The sequence below is a fragment of the Rhinolophus sinicus genome, linkage group LG13, assembly GCF_036562045.2.
Source record: "Rhinolophus sinicus isolate RSC01 linkage group LG13, ASM3656204v1, whole genome shotgun sequence".
Classification (NCBI taxonomy): domain Eukaryota; kingdom Metazoa; phylum Chordata; class Mammalia; order Chiroptera; family Rhinolophidae; genus Rhinolophus; species Rhinolophus sinicus.
The window spans coordinates 34,285,559-34,305,307 of NC_133762.1; the positions used below are offsets into that span (position 1 = coordinate 34,285,559).

The following is a 19,749-nucleotide window of genomic DNA, read 5'->3' on the forward strand; positions in this document are numbered from 1 at the left end:
CATCTAAGAAGAACCCTGTTTTAAAGGTGACCTGCCTCACCGAATGTAAGTCAAAGAACTGATTCATTGCATGGAAGAGCCCAACAGCAGGGGAAGCTGACTTTCACCCCACTATTATGTAACATGCCCACTCAGCCCCCCTCACCCTGCCAGGAGGCTTACCTTTCGCCACTAAGGCTCATGGGATCTACACTCAGAAATCACAGCTTCTACTTCAATCACAACGCTCTGATTTTCTTTCATTTTTTTAGGGAAAATAGAATGTATAAATCTTTCGACTGAAAATAAGAACGCCGCTTGTAATTTTCCTTCAAGGATCTATATAGGAACAAAAAAGCCATCACTGACCTGCACCTCTCTCCCAGCCAGTTCCACGCTCCCACGTGACCTAGTGGCAGCTGCGACACTTCACAATTATACACTCTGAGGTGTCACAGCAAGGCTAGAGCTGCTCAGTAAGCGGCTGGGGAAGACACAAGGGAAAGAGGAAGCTGTGGACGCCATCCTAGTGCTCAGGGCCTCTCCGCTCCATCACCAAAACCAGTAAGAAAGGCACACACAGTATTTCCCAGAAGGAAAAATGATAAAATGGCTCCCATGAGAGCCACGTTCTCAGAGCAAGCCAACCGTCCAGTGGAGGAATCTTAAGCCCGAAATCGCACCATGAACAACTGTTTTCAGGGTACGTCCTCCCCTGCAGAGGGCCTTTACACCGAAAGGTTTATGGGAGCTTCTACTGCCACCACAAACACCCCCTCAGACAGGGATTTGCGGAAGCAAGGGAAGAAGTATAAAAAGTTAAGTGTTTACACATAACTAAGCTAATAAAAATAAAATCCATTTTAGGGCTGGGCAAATTTTCAAACCTTAATTATAAAGCTAAATATTTACAATGTAACAGATATCCATTACATGCTTTAAGAGACTTACTTAAAAATGCACCTGGGGCCTTCAAAAATTCTCACATTATTTACTCGGGTACCTCATTACATAAAACCAGAATACTAAAGTACAAGAAGCACTATTTATATAATCGGTTCTATTTTTTTTAAGTTAACTGTCAAAAATGTAAGCTTTCTGCAAGTATCAAAGCCTCACAAACAGGCTTCCTTAAAGTCCACTTTAATGGAAAACTAGGTTACTGATGTTGTGAAGACAAAGGTGTAGACCCTTCTGTTGTTTCTCCTTTTGAGCCAAATACTGAGAGTTGAGCATTCCTGGAGGGCAGCTGAGAAGCAAAGGGTAGAAAAGGAAAAGGGCAGTTTTCACACAAAGTAATTTTAAGCAATGTTTATTGTCATTTTAAGTGCTAGAAGGTCTGCCTGGGCAAGGCAGCCTGTAGGTTATTGCACTGCATTTGGATGTAGCTCTATACAAGCAATAAAAAGACTTCAATTCCTTTCCACTAGCAAACAGGAAAGGAGGGAGTTCGCTATGGTAGAACAGAGTCAGAAAATCCAAGTTCAAATCCTCCTGTACCACTTGCCTGCTCGGTGGGACATATGACTTCACCTCGCTGGGCTTAGAGTCCTTCTATGTAAGACAGGAATAGAAATAATGCCTGCACCATGGAGTGGCTGCGAGATCTGAATGAGACCAGTTATTAGTCAATGTGAATTAGCAGATCTGAGGGGGAAAAGAACAATCACCACCCCCCATGTTTATTATTTTATGAGCCCTATTTAATCTTCCTGATTTATATGTTAAGACATGCAGAACTGAAGAAAAAGAATTATTAATGGGATACAAATGATTCGAGTATGTCCTGAAAATTTAGCACATTTACTAGAAGCTGGCTTGAGAAAATGAAAGGGCCCTTGAGCTCCAAGTTGGGGGACAAGTCACAGAATTGTATGAGCATCCTCAACTTGGAAAGAGCCCCCACCAAATGTATACAGTTGACCCCTGAACCCCTTTGGGGGTTAGTGCCCACATCTCGAGCAGTCAAAAACCTGCATGTAACTTCTGACCACCCCCCAAACTTACCCAGTCTCCCCTCGGGATCCATGGGGAACTGGTTCTAGGACCCTCTGCAGATGCTCAAATCCCTTCTATGAAACGGCCCAGAACAGTGCATACAGTCTGCCCTCCACATCCAGATTCCCAACTGTGGGATCAAAAACACTGCTTCTGACCCCGCAGTGGGTTGAACCCACAGATGTAAAACCAGCCACAGAGAGGGCAAACTGTATACTTACTTTTAAAAAAACCCAAGTATTTTTCTACTACCACGGGTTGAACCCAGGTAGTTCAAACCCGTGTTGTTTAAGGATCAACCATACTCTGCCTGACCTAGCCGGGCGATGAACCGAGCTGCAAGCGTATTGGCTACCGGGGATCAGGATGCGGTGCCAGGGGCAGGGTTAGTGTGAAAGGGTGACAATACAGATAGGATTTTATGATCTGGTCAGAGTTCATAAATAACTCATAAACAGAATGACGAACCAAGGACAAAGACAGGGAGCTGTGACAGTATATGCGGGGAATGGGAGAGAAAGTCCTGGCTCCATTATGGGGTAGAAATGGGAGTGGGGTGTCAGAGAAATACTGTTTGACTTGGGATATAAACGATAAATAGGAATCAACTAAGGGTAATTGGTGGGAAGTAAAGGGGGCAGAGTGTTCTAGGCAGAGGAAATAGTGCATGTAAAGCCAGAGACAAAAAGGCCAGCGAAGACAAAATGCAATGGAACACGGCAGGAGATATATGGCTGATGACATCAGCAGGGGCCAAGTTACGGGGTGTATGTGGCAGGGGGGAGAACATGCAAGGATTTGGGCCTATATTCCAGGAGCAATGAGAAGCCATTTAAATCTTGGAGCAGGGCAATGATGCTCAGGGCTACATGTGAAAACATCACAGAGCTGCCATGTGAAGAATGGACGAGGATACCTTCAGCCAGGGGAGACCTCTTCCACAGAAAGGAGAATACATTGGCCCTAAAGGTCCTGCGTGGTCAGGAAAGTCAGATACTAACAACTTCAGGTTAGACAAGTGTTGGAACCTGTTTGTCCCAGGTGAGGGTAAAATTGTTCTTTTCTAAACGAGAAACTACAGTGAAGAGAAAAGGCTGCCAGGACTATGGGCCTCGATAGAGAAAGCACAGAGTCTGGAATAGGCATTACAGACCCTCATCACTGAATCATCACTGGGGTAACTGGCATCCTTATAGGATTAACTCCAAGTAAATCTGTCCCCCACAGACTAGAAACTGGGCAAAACAGCAGGACCTGGTAAAGCACCAAATATATCATACCATACATCATGATGAAAAAATAGGGTGTCCATTCAAAATCACTATCCAAACCCCAAGAATGCTTAGAAGGCTGCTGATAAATTCCTGGGTTGAAATTTACAGTTACTCTGCTTAAAATTGTTTATAATGGCAAGAGAGCTGTCCACACTTTTTCCTAAAGATGCTTATAGGATCTGAATATGGAAGAGAACAAATAAGGGCTTAGGAAGTCTGAAAGACAGCTGGCTGGTATCATCACTTCTTCACATGAAGCATGCCACATGTTGGGAGCTCATGGACTTTGTTTGCAGGTTTCATTTTTGGATTCCTGATTATGACCATGCACATTTTTGCCTTAATCATGGAAAAAGAGTCTTTCTGACCTTATTTCAGATCCCACATCTTATAGACAGGAAAATGAAGTCAGAGATGTAATTTCTGAGATTACAAAGTATACCACAATCAATTTTACTTTCTTCAAAGACCACAACTTGGAGTGGGAGTAGAAGGCCCACCTTAATAACACAGGCATACCTCAGAAGATATTGCGGGTGGGGTTCCAGACCACAATAAAATGAGTCATCATCTTTTTGCTGGTGGAGGGTCTTGCCTTCGATTTGTAAAAAATGTAACATCTGTAAAGTGCAATAAATTGAGGTGCAATAAAACAAGGTATGCCTGTAGTAGGAACATTTATAAAGACTAAAAATAGATCTTTGCTCAAAATAACCCATACCCACTGGGTCAAATAGACACTTAGACACTAGAGCTCCAATTTCTGTAATCTGAACTCTGCTCTCAAAGTTATGCTTACTCCAGTCCATGTTATAATAAGAAATATCTGTTATTTTTCCACAACTGTTTCAAATGTAAACAGATAATTTAAAACCCAGAAGAGAGCCCCATTTGTATAATTAAACTATTCAATGTTCATTCCTTCATAAAACAAAGATTAGTCTTTAATTTGTAGAGATATCTATCTATCTTTTGTCTGTCTGCCTGCCTACAAAACTCAGTGAAATTCTAGACTGCTTAAGATGCTTTGGAAAAGAACAAGAATTCCAAAGGCAAGAATGCATTCTGGTGACAAAGACCTTGAAATGTGTATAACCTTCAGTGTATATAAGACAGGTAGACATCTGTACATACACACAGAATCCATTTTTAGAAATTTACAGGAAAGAAATAATCCAAATACTGAAAGTTAGCCTAAAGTAAAAAAAAAAAGAAGAAACATAAATGCTCAATAAAAAGAATAGTTGAATATCCAACCACAGGTATTCAAGCAGCCATTTAAATGTTTATAAAGGGAAATGATCAAGTAAAAAAATAAAATAAAAGCATGACAGAAAACTTGCTACACATTACGATCATTTTAATTTTAAAATAGGGGGGAAAATAAGGAAATAATACCAAAATTAAAAGTAGTTGTCTCTAGGTAGTGAGATTTTGATTTTTTTCCTTTATACTTACTTTCTAAGTTTCCTATGATGTGTTTCTTTCGTAATGAGAAAAAAGAAATAAAGAAAGAACTGAGAGTATCAGGTGAGCAAGAATGAATGTCCTGGCAGATAAGCCCAGTGACAAGGGGCCCAGATGCTGTTTTCACTTTAACATATATGTGTACTTTATAAATGTAAAAAATTAGTGCTACATACACCAGCTAAAATTCAGTGGAGCTTCAGAAAGCAGGAGGAGTCACCAAAAGTTGGGCTGTACATATGAAAACAAGGCTATGGCTAAAAGTATGGGATTCTTGCTGGGAGAGCTCTGAAATCATGTCAGTTTTTCAATGTCAAGTCTCAAATGTTGGCGAACCAAGCCCTTAGGTCACCAAGTATGTGAAGTACACTATAACGATTATAATGTGGCATTTTTTCCCTGGAATGAAGAGACGAATAAATACCAAATGTTTCACATTGTGATATGGAAAGAATGCACACACGTATCTTTGCACACGCACCTTGATGCTGAAGCTGCAAATGTGGCCTGAGCTATAAGGGTCAGAGTGACTGACACGAATGACAGGAATCCCAGGACCCAACATACAGTCTGACACTTCATATTACTCACAGAAACATACAACTCAAGAAAAGCCACCTACTGGAGGGAAACCTGGAAAAAAGAGACGCTCCCCTATCAAAGCAGGGATGAAAAAAGCAGTGAGCAAGCCATGGGCTGCTAGTGGGGAAGGATGAGGGCAAGCCCCCCATGATCACCTGACCAGTATAAGCAGACTGACCTTTTTAACAACTGTTCTACCAGCCCATGGTGCTGACAGCACGGCTCATGTCGGGAGGAAAGAATTATGCGCTAAGGAAGGACAGTGAGCGCAGAGGACTGGTGGGCAGGCAGCGCCAGGCCAGGCAGAGCTGTGAGAGGCGGCTCGAGGCGGTTCCCTCCTAGAGTCAGAAGTCAGGAGATCGGGGTTCTGGTCCTCACTAATTTCTTCTGTGACCTTAAATTGCTCATAAGAGCCCAGAACTTTGTTTTCTCATCTAAAATGAGGATTAGATCACCCGCTCCCATCTGCTCTTAATGGACAATGAGATAGTGGCTTTGATCATCATGGGGGAAGGAGAGAATTTACTTCAAAGTAGACTCTCTATCTCCACCTATTGCCTACCCCGTTATTGAAATGAACGCTTTTAACCATCTGCACCCTGCAGGGAGGTGGAGGATGCTGCCAAAAACAACAGATGGCCATCAGTTTGGTTTAGTACTCCCTCAGCTAAAGCCAAAGAATTTCTCAAGTTGTTATAACCAAATTACAAACAGAAATATGAAGAGTCACAAGGCAATGTTGGATTCTGGGCCATTTCCCCTCCCCAGCTGTGTTGTCTGAACTAGAAGGCTCTATTCCTGAGTATTCTTTACAGCCAAAGGGGAGGGCAAGCTGGGGGGAAACAGCAGCAGTTTCAAGTTCAATGAGCCAATCCTCCCCTCCCTCACCTCAAAGCAAGAACATGCACAGTTACAGTGAGGAGGGTACTTAAAGCCTTGGTGGCAGAGTGAGTACTCTCCAACTGAAGGTATTCTTGGAGGCCACTCTGGAATGCATCATGCAACCACTTTAATCCCTCTCCATAAAATGTCACTTCACCAAAACAAGGTTCTTGGGGATTGCCGACATGATTCAACTTTGGCTACTCTTCTGTGTAGGATGTCCTCCTGCTGTTGACCTTATGGAATCAAATTTAAAAGAAACAAAACAAATGAAAACACAAACTCAATGGAAAGTTATCAGATGTCTGCCTTGGATTCTATTCCTGGTCTGGGCTAACTCCCTCCTCTGGGTCTTGAGTTTCTTTACCAATTCGGGAAGTCAGACTACACAATGTCTAAAGTTTCATATCCGGATCTGTTAAAAGCCTTTATCTAGACATCCAGGTCTCTCTGTGCCACTTTACTCTGCAGAGTAAAGTTGGCTGTCTTATGACTGTGCCCTAGTAATTTTGTTGAGCACAAATGCATATACACCCATTACCTTCTAAAGGTGGGGGTAAACACTGTCTACTGAAAGGTGACCCCGATACCTACAGCACCTAAACAGAAATGCTGTAATGTCAAATGCATCAGTAAGTGGTACTCTAGCATGCTTTTTAAAATTCTGCAGCAGAAATTAAAGATTTAAAAAAATGAAAAGAAATCCCATGTTCATGGATAGGATTGTTAAGATGTTAAGAGTCCCCAAAGCAATCTACAGATTCAATGCAATTCCTAATTAAAATTCCAACAGGCTTTTTGAGGAAGTGGAAAAGCTGATCCTCAAATTCATATGGCATTGCAAGAGGCCCTCTGACAGCCAAAATAATATTGAAAAAGAAGAACAAAGTCTGCGGACTCACATTTTCCAACCTTAAAACTTAATATGAAGCTATAGTGATCAAAATAGTGTGATACCAGCATTAGATCAACGGAACAAAATAGAGTCCAGAAATAAAGCCATATATCTCTGGCCAATTGATTTTTGACAAAAGTGGCAAGCATTCAGTGAGGAAAACAGTAGTCTCTTCAACAAATGGTGTTGGGACAACTGGATCCACATGCAAAGATCAGCTCGTTCCCTACCTCACTCCATATACAAAAATTAACTCAAAATGTACCCACGACCTAAATGTAAAAGCTAAAACTATAAAACTCCTAGAAGAAAATATACGAGTAAATCTTTATGATCTAAGATTTGGCAATGGATTCTTAAACGTGACACCAAAACAGGAGAAACAAAAGAAAAAAACAGATACTGGAACTTACCAAAATTCAAAACTTATGCACTTCAAAGGACATTATTAAGAAGGTGGTAAGACACGGAATGGGAGAAAATATTTACAAATGCTGTATCTGACAAGAGTCTATTACCTAATATGTATACAGAACTCTTGCAATTCAATAACAAAATAAACCACCTAATTAAAAAAATAGGCAAAGGCCTTAAAAGACATTTCTCAGAAAGAGATATACAAGCACATGCAAAGATGCTCAATCATTAATCACGAGGAAAATGCAATCAAAACCATAATGAAATACCACTTCATATCCACTAGGATGGCTAAGATTTAAAAAAAAAAAAGACAAACAATAACAAATGTTGTCGAGAATGTGGAGAAACTGGAACTCCCATACATTGTTAGTGGAAATGTAAAATCGTGCGCCTGCTGTGGGAAACAGTTGGGTGGTTCCTCAAAAAGTTGAACACAAAATTACTATATGATTCCAATTCCGTTCCTAGGCATACATATACCCGAGAGAAATAAAAACATTTGTCCACACAAAACTTTTACACAGGTGTTTATAGCAGCATTACCCTTAATGGCCAAGAGGTGGAAATAATCTACATGCCCATCAGTAGATGAATGGATAGACAGATTGTTGCATATCCATGTAATGGACAATTTAGCCATAAAAAGGAATGAAGTACTGACACAGGCTGCAATGTGGAAGAACCTCAAAAAACATGGTAAGTTAAAGAAGCCAAACACAATTGTATGAAATCTCCAGCACAGGCAATCCACACAGACAGAAGGCAGGCTAGTGGTTGCCAGGGGTGAGAGGAGGGGGCACAGGAGCGCTGGATAATGGGTATGGGGTTTTCGTTTGGTGTGAAATGTGAAATGTTTTAGAATGTGATACAAGTGGTGGCTGCACAATACTATAAATGTACAAGATGTCACTGAAATGTATGGAGTTTAAATGGCTGCCTTTAATGTTTTGTAAATTGCTCAAAAAGAACAACAACAAAAAATTGCAGATAAACCACTTTTCAAGCAACCTAAGAAAAAAACTCCTATATAGAAAAAGATTGTATCAAGTGCCCAATTTCACTCACGGAATATTTACAAACTTAAAAACAAAAACAAAAAAATCCCACTAATGAGTAAAGGAATTAGAACTTTGAGATAACAGACCCTTAAGCAAACAATTACGTTTCCAAAGTTCTAAGAAGTCCATGCATTAGGTTGGTGTAAAAGTAATTGCGGTTTTTGCAAGTATTTTTAACCTTTTAAACCGCAATTACTTTCGCACCAACCTAATATTTACACATGTATATTACACATGTAATATACACATTATTTACTACATTGAAGGCAATAAAAGGATTAAAAAATAAAAGCACATTCCATTAGCATTCTGACATGGCAGTTTTGAAACAAGGACGGGCAGTGTTAAAAAAATGAATGCTAAAAAGATAGGTATGCTTTATGCACTGTGCTCATCAATAAGACTTTTGGAGGCTTTAGAAGAATTCAGAAGTAATAATGTATCTTTCAAGTGGCATACACTGACATGTTTTACCACCACTATAAGGAAATAACGAAATAAGACCAGTCTATTATGGGATGTGAGAGAAAAATCTTAGATTCTAGAGAGCAGACTGTTCACATTTTTAGCAAGCATAAAGAATGAACTAAAGCCATCTCTCAACATCTTATGTTGTATCTAGTCATTTGCTTTTTCACATGCTTTTGCTCAAGTGGCTGAGAGACGTGGCTTGAGATAAGAACCTTTAGTTCAGAATCTGTACTTTCCAGTGGTGGGTCCTTCCGGCTCTGATTCTTAAGCAACAGAAATCCAACGCCCAGGTGAGTAGGGAATTTAGGCTGGAAAGCTACAGAAAAGACCCAAATCTCTGACCGTGTCTCTACTTTAATGACCTCTCATGGCATCTAGCAAACCTCTGGTTCTATAAACACTATAAGGAGGAAAGTATAACTGTAAGAAGGGAAAGGAACAAAGAGTTAATCCATTCTACCAACCCAATCTCCTTCCCAAAGACTCTGATCTCTATGGTTGCCTGCCACGTCCCGCCCAACAGCTGCTCATGATAATCAATGTCTGACAGATCAGAGAAAGCCCTTAATGTGTCGCCAAGGGGCAGTTCAACAGATGGCATGGTGACTTACAACCAGAATCATTAATTACACTCTCTTATTAGTCCCGGGGCACAGTGCTAAAAATGCTTCCTCAGTGAAAGACGAGCATTTCAGATAAATGACCGTCTGGTACTGCCTATGAAGCTCCCTTTAGGACTTTTGGTCAGTGTTGATTTCTAAATCTAAGCCATACTATTTTTACAGTCGTTTCCCACATTCCGCTTTCAAGCTGGCTAGGAATGTCAAGTTCCCAATACCACGACCCATCATCTCTCCCATAATCACTGCAGGGAAAGCTATGATAAAAAGTGCCCATCATTCATTTACCCCCTCAAGTCAGGTGACTGGGTTCAAAGGCAAACACAATAATCTCAGCCCCGGGACTAGCTCGGTTTTCCCTCCAGCGGCGCCAGAGAACAGTGTTTCCTGAGCGCACGATGGGTCGGGGGTCTATCCCCTCCCTCATCTACTCTGGTACTTCATGTAATATGTGATTAGTTCTCCAACTCTAAACTGTAACCCCCTCCCAAACCACTGGCTGCAACTCTTCTCCAAGTCTCTTTTTAAAACACGAAGGGCAGAAATTCCTGAAAAGGAAGCCTAGCAGCCTGCGGCTGGTCCCCCAGCAAAAGGTCCCCCGTGTCCACACTGCTGGCTGTTATCCCAAGGGACTAAGCACTGAAGTTAAACCACCACCCCCTTAATTAACAAGCCAAATAAATGCAAGTGACGAACTCATTCTGAAGCTCCTCCCCAAGGGCATTCAGACTCAAGTCAGCTCAGGGTAGAAATTAGTGCCTTCTCAACAGTCTGAGAACTGGACTCCCATAAACAGGACTGAATTTTTAGAACTGACTGCAGACAGGGGTTGGAGGCAGGCAGGATATTTACTGGCTTTTGCATGATACAAGTCAGAAATAAATCTCAATACGATCCAAAAGAAAGACATGTTTAAGCATTTCCCAAATACTACCAAATAAATCACCACATAAATAGTCTTCGGTTTTGCTGACCTCCTGTCCTTTTTTTGTACCTCAATCTCTAATTGTTTTTGTTTTAATGTGAGTTCAAACTAACACAACATTAAGATCCTATATGCTATGATTTAAAAGTTCATCGTTTGTGTTTCCTATATTCTGTTTTGTTCTCTCTTAGATATATAAAAATGTGGCTTCAACTTTCAATTAGGTTCAAATAATTGCAATACCTGATGGATGTTCTCATCTCATGAAATTTTAAAAGACAAAAAATGTGTCAAGGCATAATAAAAACTTTCTATTGTGGGCTACAGGAAAGGAAACTTGGGAAGTCTAGGTCTGCCTTGCAATGTACTCACTTCTAGTTTTTTCTCCTTTTCTGACAAAACGTCTTTCTGGTTCTGGGTGTACTCCACCAACATCCGAGCCAGCTGGCGCCGGTCTTCAAGTTCTGCTGCCAGGCGCCCGTTATATTCTGCTAGTAACAGACATGCTTCATCTACTGTTTTCGAAAGACGTTCAGCTGCCTCTTTGTCTAAGCACAAATGAGACCAAAAAATAGAGACAACAGACAAATCACATAGGCACGAGATGCAAACATTTCTGGGGTGGTGATCAGTTTCTCTCCCAAAGTCCAAAGTCCAAGACTAAGCCAGAACCTGTGGACAAAAACATGGACTGGCTGACCGAGAAATCCAAAGGCTCTCAATCCTGTTAACAAGACAGGACATTTCTGAATTACCTGAAGTGAGGCAATTAATTGTACAAGGAGGGAAATCTGGCAAAAATTTCTTAATGCCTATTACTGCAAAAGCTCTACAAATAAAACAAAGTAATATTTAAGGTCATACATGAAATAATTTTTCCTTGTCTCTGAGAATGTCAAAAGTGCTTTCATTCATATTACTTTAAGTATTCTTTGAACATTCCTCTGAAATACAAAATACAAGCACTATATGAAATACAAAAGCAAGCATTCATTTCTTGGGTGTGGAAACTAAAAAAAACAAAAAAACAAAAAAACCCCAAAACACTACACAACAGGTTAGACAGCAGGCAGTTAGCTAAGGAGTTGGGACTCAAAACCAAGTCTCTAAAATGGACTTAGAGGACTCTACCTCTTAAACTCTGCAAGCCTTGAACTTGGGTATGAGCTCACGTCTTTCATTCAGCAAAGTATCAGGTCTGATAAAACAGAGGCTTTCAAATGCTTCTGAACATGACCCACAGTAAAAAATACAACTTTAAATACATATACTTTATGTGAACATATATGAAAGTAAAAGAAACAAAAGTTTCATAAAACAATATCCTTACTATGTACAAAATGTTCTATCTTGTATTCCATTAAAAAAATGTTGGTCATTACCTAACAGACTGATTTCATGTCCAATTGATGGGTTGCAACTCATTGTTTGGAGAGAAAAAAAAAAGACTGTGCTGAAGTATCAAAGAATCTGAGGAAGGGTATTCTCAGAAAGAAGTGATAAAAAAGGCTCAAGGTAGGAAATGAGAAAAGAGACAAAAGGATGATTTATATTTAAAAGAACAGATAATTAATTATCCTTGGGCGGTGGTGAGATTAGAACTTTAAATATGTATACCTCACTTTTAAGAGGTCGTTAAGGATCAAAAGAGGAGACGGGTGTTTTGAAACAGGGCACCAGAGACTCCAGTAGCTCCATGGGACAAACTAAAAGTGAGTTACACAGTGACACAGACATGGTGCCTCTACTACAGGGTGTGAGGTGAGAGACCTCAGCCTTCTCACAGGTAACTGGGAATTCTGAATTCCCAACACAGTGTCTCTGGTGACAGTTTGTGCGGCTTTTAGATGCCTTCTTAAAATGAATATTGGGAGATGAACAGTGGAGGGATTCCAAAGTAGGCCTGACGCCAAAGATCAGGCACTTCTACCCTCTCCAGGGATAGGGCAACAGAAAGATGCTCTTGGGGAAAAAGAAAGAGACGTCAGCCTTAGAGGGAAGAGAGGACAGCAAAACATTCTTCTGGATTGGTGGTCTGGTCTGGGAATAAGCTGTTGGGGTGGTTAGGCTGGTTTTAGCTTTGTCGTTGCTTGACTATACGATTTTAAAAATGTTTAAGTACCCATGGCAAAAACTGGCCAGGAAAACACAAATATGTAAGATTTTCTTTAAAAAATCAATTCTCACCCTCTAAGAACTTGTACAAGGGAGAAAATTCAAACACAGAAATAACTGCAACCCAGAAAGATAACTTGTACAAATTTTGAGCTATAGAAAAAATGCCATCAAAATGTAGCAGTGAGACGCTCACTTCAGAGAACTTACCTGTGGGGGTCCTCAGGTGCTCTGCCCTCCCTGTTACAGATGAGCGGCCGTGTGCCTTTCAGCCAGCCCTCCACTCATGCTCAGGCGTCCCATTCCCTCTTGCTTACTCCAAGATTCAGTTTCTGCACCTGTCCCGTTTCCCCATCTCGCCAACTTCTCTCTTCCTCCCCTGCAGCACTACCATCAGCATGCAAACATGCTGTTCTATCTTCGGACCACATGTCACGCCCCAATTACTGCCCCATTTCCCTGCTCCCTTTACAGCAGAACCCCTCAAGGGAGTTGTCTATACTCGCAGTACCCATCTTCTCGCCTCCCATTGTCACTAAACCCAATCCAATCAGACCTTTGTATCTGTCAGGCCTCTGTGCAATGAGCTAAACAGGTATGTGGGCTCCTAGTGTGCCCAGCACTGTTCTAGGCTCTCAGAGACAGCAGGGAACACAAAGGACAAAACAAAAACCTCTCTGCCCCCAAGTTTACATTCTCAGGTAGAAAAGAGAAACAATATACTATATTTTACTTATTTATCAGCTGAAGATAAGAACTCTAGAGGGAATAAGGCAGAGGAGGAAAAAAACAAGGCATGGTGGGGGGGGTGAGAATTGCAATTTTAAATAAGGTGGTCAGGGTAGGCTTCACTGAGATGATATGTAAACCAGAGCCTGAAGGAAGTTAGAGAACTAGCTGGGGAAGACCATTCCAAGCAGAGGGAACAGCAAGAACAAAGGCTCTGGGGGGGCGGGAGGGGCATGTCTGGCAAGAAGTCCTAGGACCTGAGCAGTGAGCGAGGGCAAAGTAGTGAAAGTCTATGCAGTAATAGGGGCCAAGCTGTAGAGGCCGCTGCAAGAGTGGTTTGTATTCTAGGTGACTGGGGTGCCAATGGGGAAGACATGGTCCGACTTCCACTGGCACAGATCACACTGGTCACTGTTGAGAACAGAATGAGAGCTGCAGATGGAGGACGAGGAAGCAGCTGGGAGACCCGTAGGCCTCGCTGATCCCAGCGAAGATGGTGGTTGGCTCTACCAGGTGGCAGTGCAGGTGGTGAAAAGGTGTCAGATAACTGATTTTGGTTCCAATCAACAAGAATGATGAGGGGGCATTTATTAAGATAGGGAAGACCATGACAGAAACAGGACTTGGAGGGAAGATCAGAGATTTGGTTTGAGGCAGTTTAAGTTTGAAAGGTCTACTGGCAATGAGTAGGAGGTTGGATATAAGGGTCTCAAATAGTAACAATGAGTAGGAGGTTGGCTGTAAGGGTCTCAAGGTCTAGAGAGAGGTTTACATTAGATATGTAAATTAGGGATCATTAGCATTTAAAAAGCCTGTTATTTAAAGTAACCAAACTGGATGAGCCCAACCTGCAGTGAACCTAGCTAGTATAGAGGGCAAAGTACTCAACACTAAGAAGTCAAGAAGTGCAGAAGCCAGCAAAGGAGAATGAAAAGGCTGAGCCAGAGACAGAAGAGGAAAACTAGGAGAATGCAGGGTCCTAGTTTCCTACTGCTGCTGTAACGAATCGCCATAAACTTAGTGGCTTAAAACAACACAAATGGATTAAGATTTATTATTGTAGCCCCTTCTTCCATCTTCAAAGTGTATCATTCCAACTTCTGCTTCCAGTCACATCTCCTGCTCTGACTCTTGCCTTCCTACCTCCCTTTTACAAGGACCGTGATTACACTGCCCCCCCCCCCCAATAGTCCAGGACCACCTCCCCATCTCAAGATCCTTAATTTAATCACATCTGCAAAGTCCCTCTGACCATGGAAGATAATATATTCACAAGTTCTGGGAATCAGGACGTGGACATTTTAGGGGATTATTTTTCTATCTACCACATCAAGTACTTTCTGGACAAAGAAATGATCAACTGGGCCAAATGTTACTGAGATCAGCTTACGATGACCTCAGGCTACGAGTGGGCAAAATAGTCACCACTGAGTTTAGCAACATGGAAGTCAGCAGCAACAGTGATAGAAGCAGTTTCAGTAAAGTACAATCAGGAGAGAATGAGAGGAGGGTAAATGGAGACAGATGAGCACAGGCAATATATTTAGGATGTTTTGCTAAAATGAACAGAGAAATGAGGCGGTAGCTAGAAGAAGGAAATGGGTCAAAGAAGAATTTTTTCCCCACACAGGAAAAAAAATACATGTTTTTACATTATGGATAATGATCCAGTAGAGAGGAAAACTGGGAGATACAGGAGAAAAGGGAGATCTATTGGAGAAAAAACAGGTCTAACAAACAGGTAGAGGGGCTGGTTTAGAAAACAGCACGTTCATCTCCACACAAAGAGGAAGAAGTCAGCCAATGTGTGTTGTTTTCCTCAGCCACATTCAGCTGTGCAGATCCAAGACATAAACAGATGAAAGGCTAGATTTAAGAATGGTGGCTGCCAGGAGCTGGGGGTGGGGGGGTAGGGGGGATTTGTTATTTAATGGGTATAGAGTTCCAGTTTTGCAAGATGAAAAGAGTTCTGGTAATTGGTTGCACAACAACGTGAGTATACTTAATACTTCTGAACTGTACACTTAAGATTATAAAGACCCTAAGCTGAATAAAGAAAATGAGGACATACGGTGAGTGAAGGCTGGGAAATGGTAGAAGGATCAATAGACTGTTAAATCCAGTAGGGTTTCATTGTTGGAGCTGAGAAGTAGACAGTAAGTGCAACTGCTTCTTGTATGATTTGGAAAGCATTGTGCTGTGCTCCCCATCCATCCAAGCACACTCCTGCCTGAAGGTCTTTACAGGTACTGTTCCCTCTGCCTGGGGCCCTCCTTCCCCTCAGACAACCTCACAGCTAGTTTCCTGTTTTGGGTGGGGCCTCTGATGGAAGAGCATCTCATCAGAAAGGCCTTCCCAGGCCACCTTTAAAATAGTGCCTCCTTCAATTATCTCCACCCCCACATCCCTGCTTTATTTTTCTTTTTGGCACTTAATCCAGGAGGGGATGTGGGTGGGACACGAGTATTTGCTACACCGTGTACCTCAAATATTTATTGAATGAAGGAAATATTTCATGAGCAACCTTGGTTTTCTTTAAATGAATATGGAGGAAGTTTGTGAAGCAGCCAAGTCAAGGGACTGGAAGGGAAAAATGGTAGCCCTTGGATGAGACTGTAAGGAAAGACCTGAGCTTTTGTAATGGAAAGAGCACAGGCTTTGCAGCCTAGGGTGGAATCCCAAGATGTACTACTCATGTGACCTTGGGTAAGACCCGTAACATCTCGAGGCCTCAATTTCCTCCTATGCAATAAGGAGATATACATGCAGCGATCTCAAGAGATCATCTATCACGAAGAGAAGTATTATCTGGCACAGAGCATACTCTACAAATATTAGTTCATGCTTCATCCCTTCCTTGTAGTATTAAGAGAGATAAAGGATAAAGAGAGAATAATGTCAACTGCTCCTCCCTGTTTCATTGGGGGTGATCATCAAGAGGGCAAAATGACATACTAACAATACATACCCAGAGTTCTTGGCACTGAAGGCACTGTTATCTATGGGGTGTGTCAGTGCGCAGTGTATAAATCACAGAACACTGAATTATATAATTTTTTTTAATAAGAGGGTCATAAGTTTAATGCCTTCTGCTCTTAGCACCTCCGCACACACAATGTGCCCTGTTTTCAACAGACCTCCCTTAGAGTGCCATAAGTTGTGGCATGCCAGCCTTTCTGCAATAATTCCTAGGCTCACTATGCAAGCTTGTACTTTTCCAGCAGCTTCACTGTTCGGCCTGTGAGTTATGTTTGCAAATCCCAAGAGGGCAGAGCACCTAATACCAAATGAAAAGTCTATACCTGCAGACATAAGCACGTCCTAGGGTTTGATGCATTAGAGGTATGTACCTCTTCCCTCATCTTTCACCCAAATTCTACCCTCTTACCTGTTATTTTTTCTAAGAGAGAAACATCTTGGACTTCCTGGGGCAAAGAAGCAATTTTCTGTCGGACCGTAGCATCCCCTGATGCGGCATTTTCCAGGTCCTGTAAAGCTTTGATTAGTTCCTCAGTCTGTACAATAAAACACAAACAACACTATCCATTAAGACAGATGGTGTTTAAAGAAAATTAGTTGGAGTTAAATGAGGTGGAGGCAAATTTTAAAAATGATCATTCCTAACATTTAATATTGTTCTTAGTCCCAGACCTTATACCAAAGTCAATGATATGGAGTCTAAGAGAATGTGTAAAGTTAATTTTTCCAACTCTGTGGCAGAACATGAATAAAATTCTACATAATTCTTTTAAAAACTGTTTTAAAGAGCATTTATGGGCAACTTAAAAAATAGAGTCTGTTTTGTATTGCTTAGTACCAAATGATGCATTATTTCTATAAGGTACGTGCAAAAGTAACTGCGGTTTCAAAGGTCAAAAATTGCAAAAACCACAATTACTTTTGCACCAACCTATGGTCTAGCATGGCCTCCAGTATATAATAAAGGTATACATATCAGATCTTGAACAACTGTGTTGACTGATTAAAAGAAATGACAAACACGACATTTTAAATTTTGGTAGCCCCAAAATTGTGTCTAATTCATCAATTACAAACAAAGGGATTAAAAAAAAACAAGAGCAAACTAAGAATGCATACGCTATATACCAAAAAGGGGTTTTTAAATGATCAGAAAACAGAATGCTGACAGCTTAGCCAGTCCATAATGACCTACCATGTTTCCCGAAAATAAGACCTAGCCGGACAATCAGCTCTAATGCGTCTTTTGGAGCAAAAAATATAAGACCCAGTCTTATATTACATTATATTACATAAGACCTGGTATTCAGTTGTTATGTTATGTTATATAAGACCCGCTTTTATTTTACTATAATTTTTGCTCCAAAAGACACATTAGAGCTGATTGTCCGACTAGGTCTTATTTTCGGGGAAACATGATAGCAGTAACTAACCAGATAGATATAGATGGTAGTTAGGTTATCCTGAAAGTTGATAATTCAGGCTGTTCTCTTGAAAGTTTTCAAATGCAAAAATATATGGCTTAACATTGCTTTCATTTAACCCCAGTCTAATTCAACACTTTAACATAACACAAATCACACGCCATTATTTATTATACAAAGACCTTAAACACCCATGTGTAATAAAGGAAAGCTGTTTTAGGCAGCATAACTCATGGGCTTTGAAGTCAGACCCAGATTCAAATTAAGACATTGGGTAGATTACCTAATCTATCTCCCTGAGCCTCCCTCTCTTTGACTGCAGAGAGAGACACAGACAGACAAACAGCTAGCTAGCTAAAACGAACCAACCACATCGAGTTCATGAGCTAACATATATAAAGGGCCAAACAATGCAAACATATGATTAAAAATTCAGTAAATGGTAGTTCCCTGTTTTACTATTTAAACAGGTTATAGTATAGCAAATCTGCTATTGCCACACAGACTGTCCTTAGAAACTAAAGAGTGGTTTACTTATAAAAATCAACCATGCTATTGGAGACAAGACATTGCAGAGGCCTTTTGAATGTCTTTGTAACATTACCTATCCTACGCCTTTCACCAAAATCTATTCTTTTGAGAATATTTTCAATGTCTAAGAGTGAAAAAAACCAAGTCCAGGTCACTATAAAACATCAGAGGCCTGGCATGCAAAGAGCAGGTCAAGCCCGCGGCCTGCCGAGCCTCACTGGGTGGATCTTGCACCCAGGACCCAGAGCTACCCTTTAAAGGGTGATCCCATACTAGTGGACACCAGCGCCACCTTGTGGTCATAATCTCTAACTAGAGGTCATTTCAATAAACAATTTGTGCCCACTTCTCTGGGGATGAAAACATACCAGCAGGGGTCCTGCAGAAGGATCTTGGGGAGAGTAGCTTCCAGGGTAGTCGTCATCCTCCTCCTCTTGTATCTGCTGAAAAGTTCGCTTCAGAGATTTCTTCTCCTCTGTTGCTAGAGGAAAGAAAACAGTGACAAATTTGGGTCACCACACCCTGTATTGGAGGAATCATATGCTATGCACAAAATGGGTCACATGTAAAAAAAAAGGGCAGGAGGGGTGTACATTTCCAGAGATAGTTTAACATTAACCTTTATGCCAGTTTTTTTAAATTGGTGGTAGTTCTACTACAAAGAGTGAAAATGGCCTTAGTCTGTCATCTCAGATTGACTCACTGGAAAAATACTACTGAAAACAAGCACTGAAAAGTGAAACTTACCAAACTAACACATTTCGTTAAAAAAACCTCATTATCTTTAGAAATGGTAAGAAACCCATCAGACAATATAATGAAGCAAGCTGATGGGTGTGAAGGTTTAGAGAGAATATACTGTGTATAAACGAGATTCTTTATACTTTCCAGGATAAGTTCAGAAAATAAACAGTAGTGAGAAACCCATCAATAAAATTTTGTCAAAAACTCTAAACACAAATAGCCTTTAAACTATCCCTTTGAAAACAAAACAATATTACCTTAAAATTAAAAGTAATCATTATTGAGAAATATGATTGATACCACTGGGAAAAATTACTTAAGTTTCCATTTTAAAATTAACCTCTTTTGGGACTAACAGGTTACATTTTGAATTATCTGTAGTGAATGCTTTTAAATTGTTACGATAGATGTGTTAATTCTAAAATCATTCCTTTTGCATCAAATTGAACAATACAAAGTAAATGTCCAACAACTGTGGGACATAAATCTAGATGATAAATTTAAGGTTTGGAAAGTAAAGGAACTACTGGACAACTCACATGTGCCAGGCATTGCAACAATTTAATCCTTCCCACAATTCTAAGATTATAATATTTCCATTTTACAGGTGAGAAAATGAAGACCCAGAGAAGTTAAATAACTCATTTAAAGGTACG

At 40.8% G+C, this 19,749-nt stretch overlaps 1 protein-coding gene across 4 annotated transcripts in view; it reads right to left on the reverse strand.

Moving 5' to 3' along the window:
- RPRD1B (regulation of nuclear pre-mRNA domain containing 1B) overlaps window positions 1-19,749 on the reverse strand; it is a 50,171-nt gene that overhangs the window by 10,276 nt on the left and 20,146 nt on the right. For 2 of the 4 annotated variants that reach the window (XM_074317880.1, XM_074317877.1), the window contains 3 exons: window positions 18,718-18,830; window positions 16,804-16,930; window positions 10,944-11,119 (listed from right to left, as the gene is read on the reverse strand). In XM_074317880.1, the coding sequence (XP_074173981.1) occupies window positions 10,944-11,119; window positions 16,804-16,930; window positions 18,718-18,830 (416 nt within the window). Of the gene's footprint in view, window positions 1-3,770; window positions 3,872-10,943; window positions 11,120-16,803; window positions 16,931-18,717; window positions 18,831-19,749 lie in introns of all 4 variants that reach the window. The other 2 variants (XM_074317878.1, XM_074317879.1) reach the window with 2 other exon arrangements.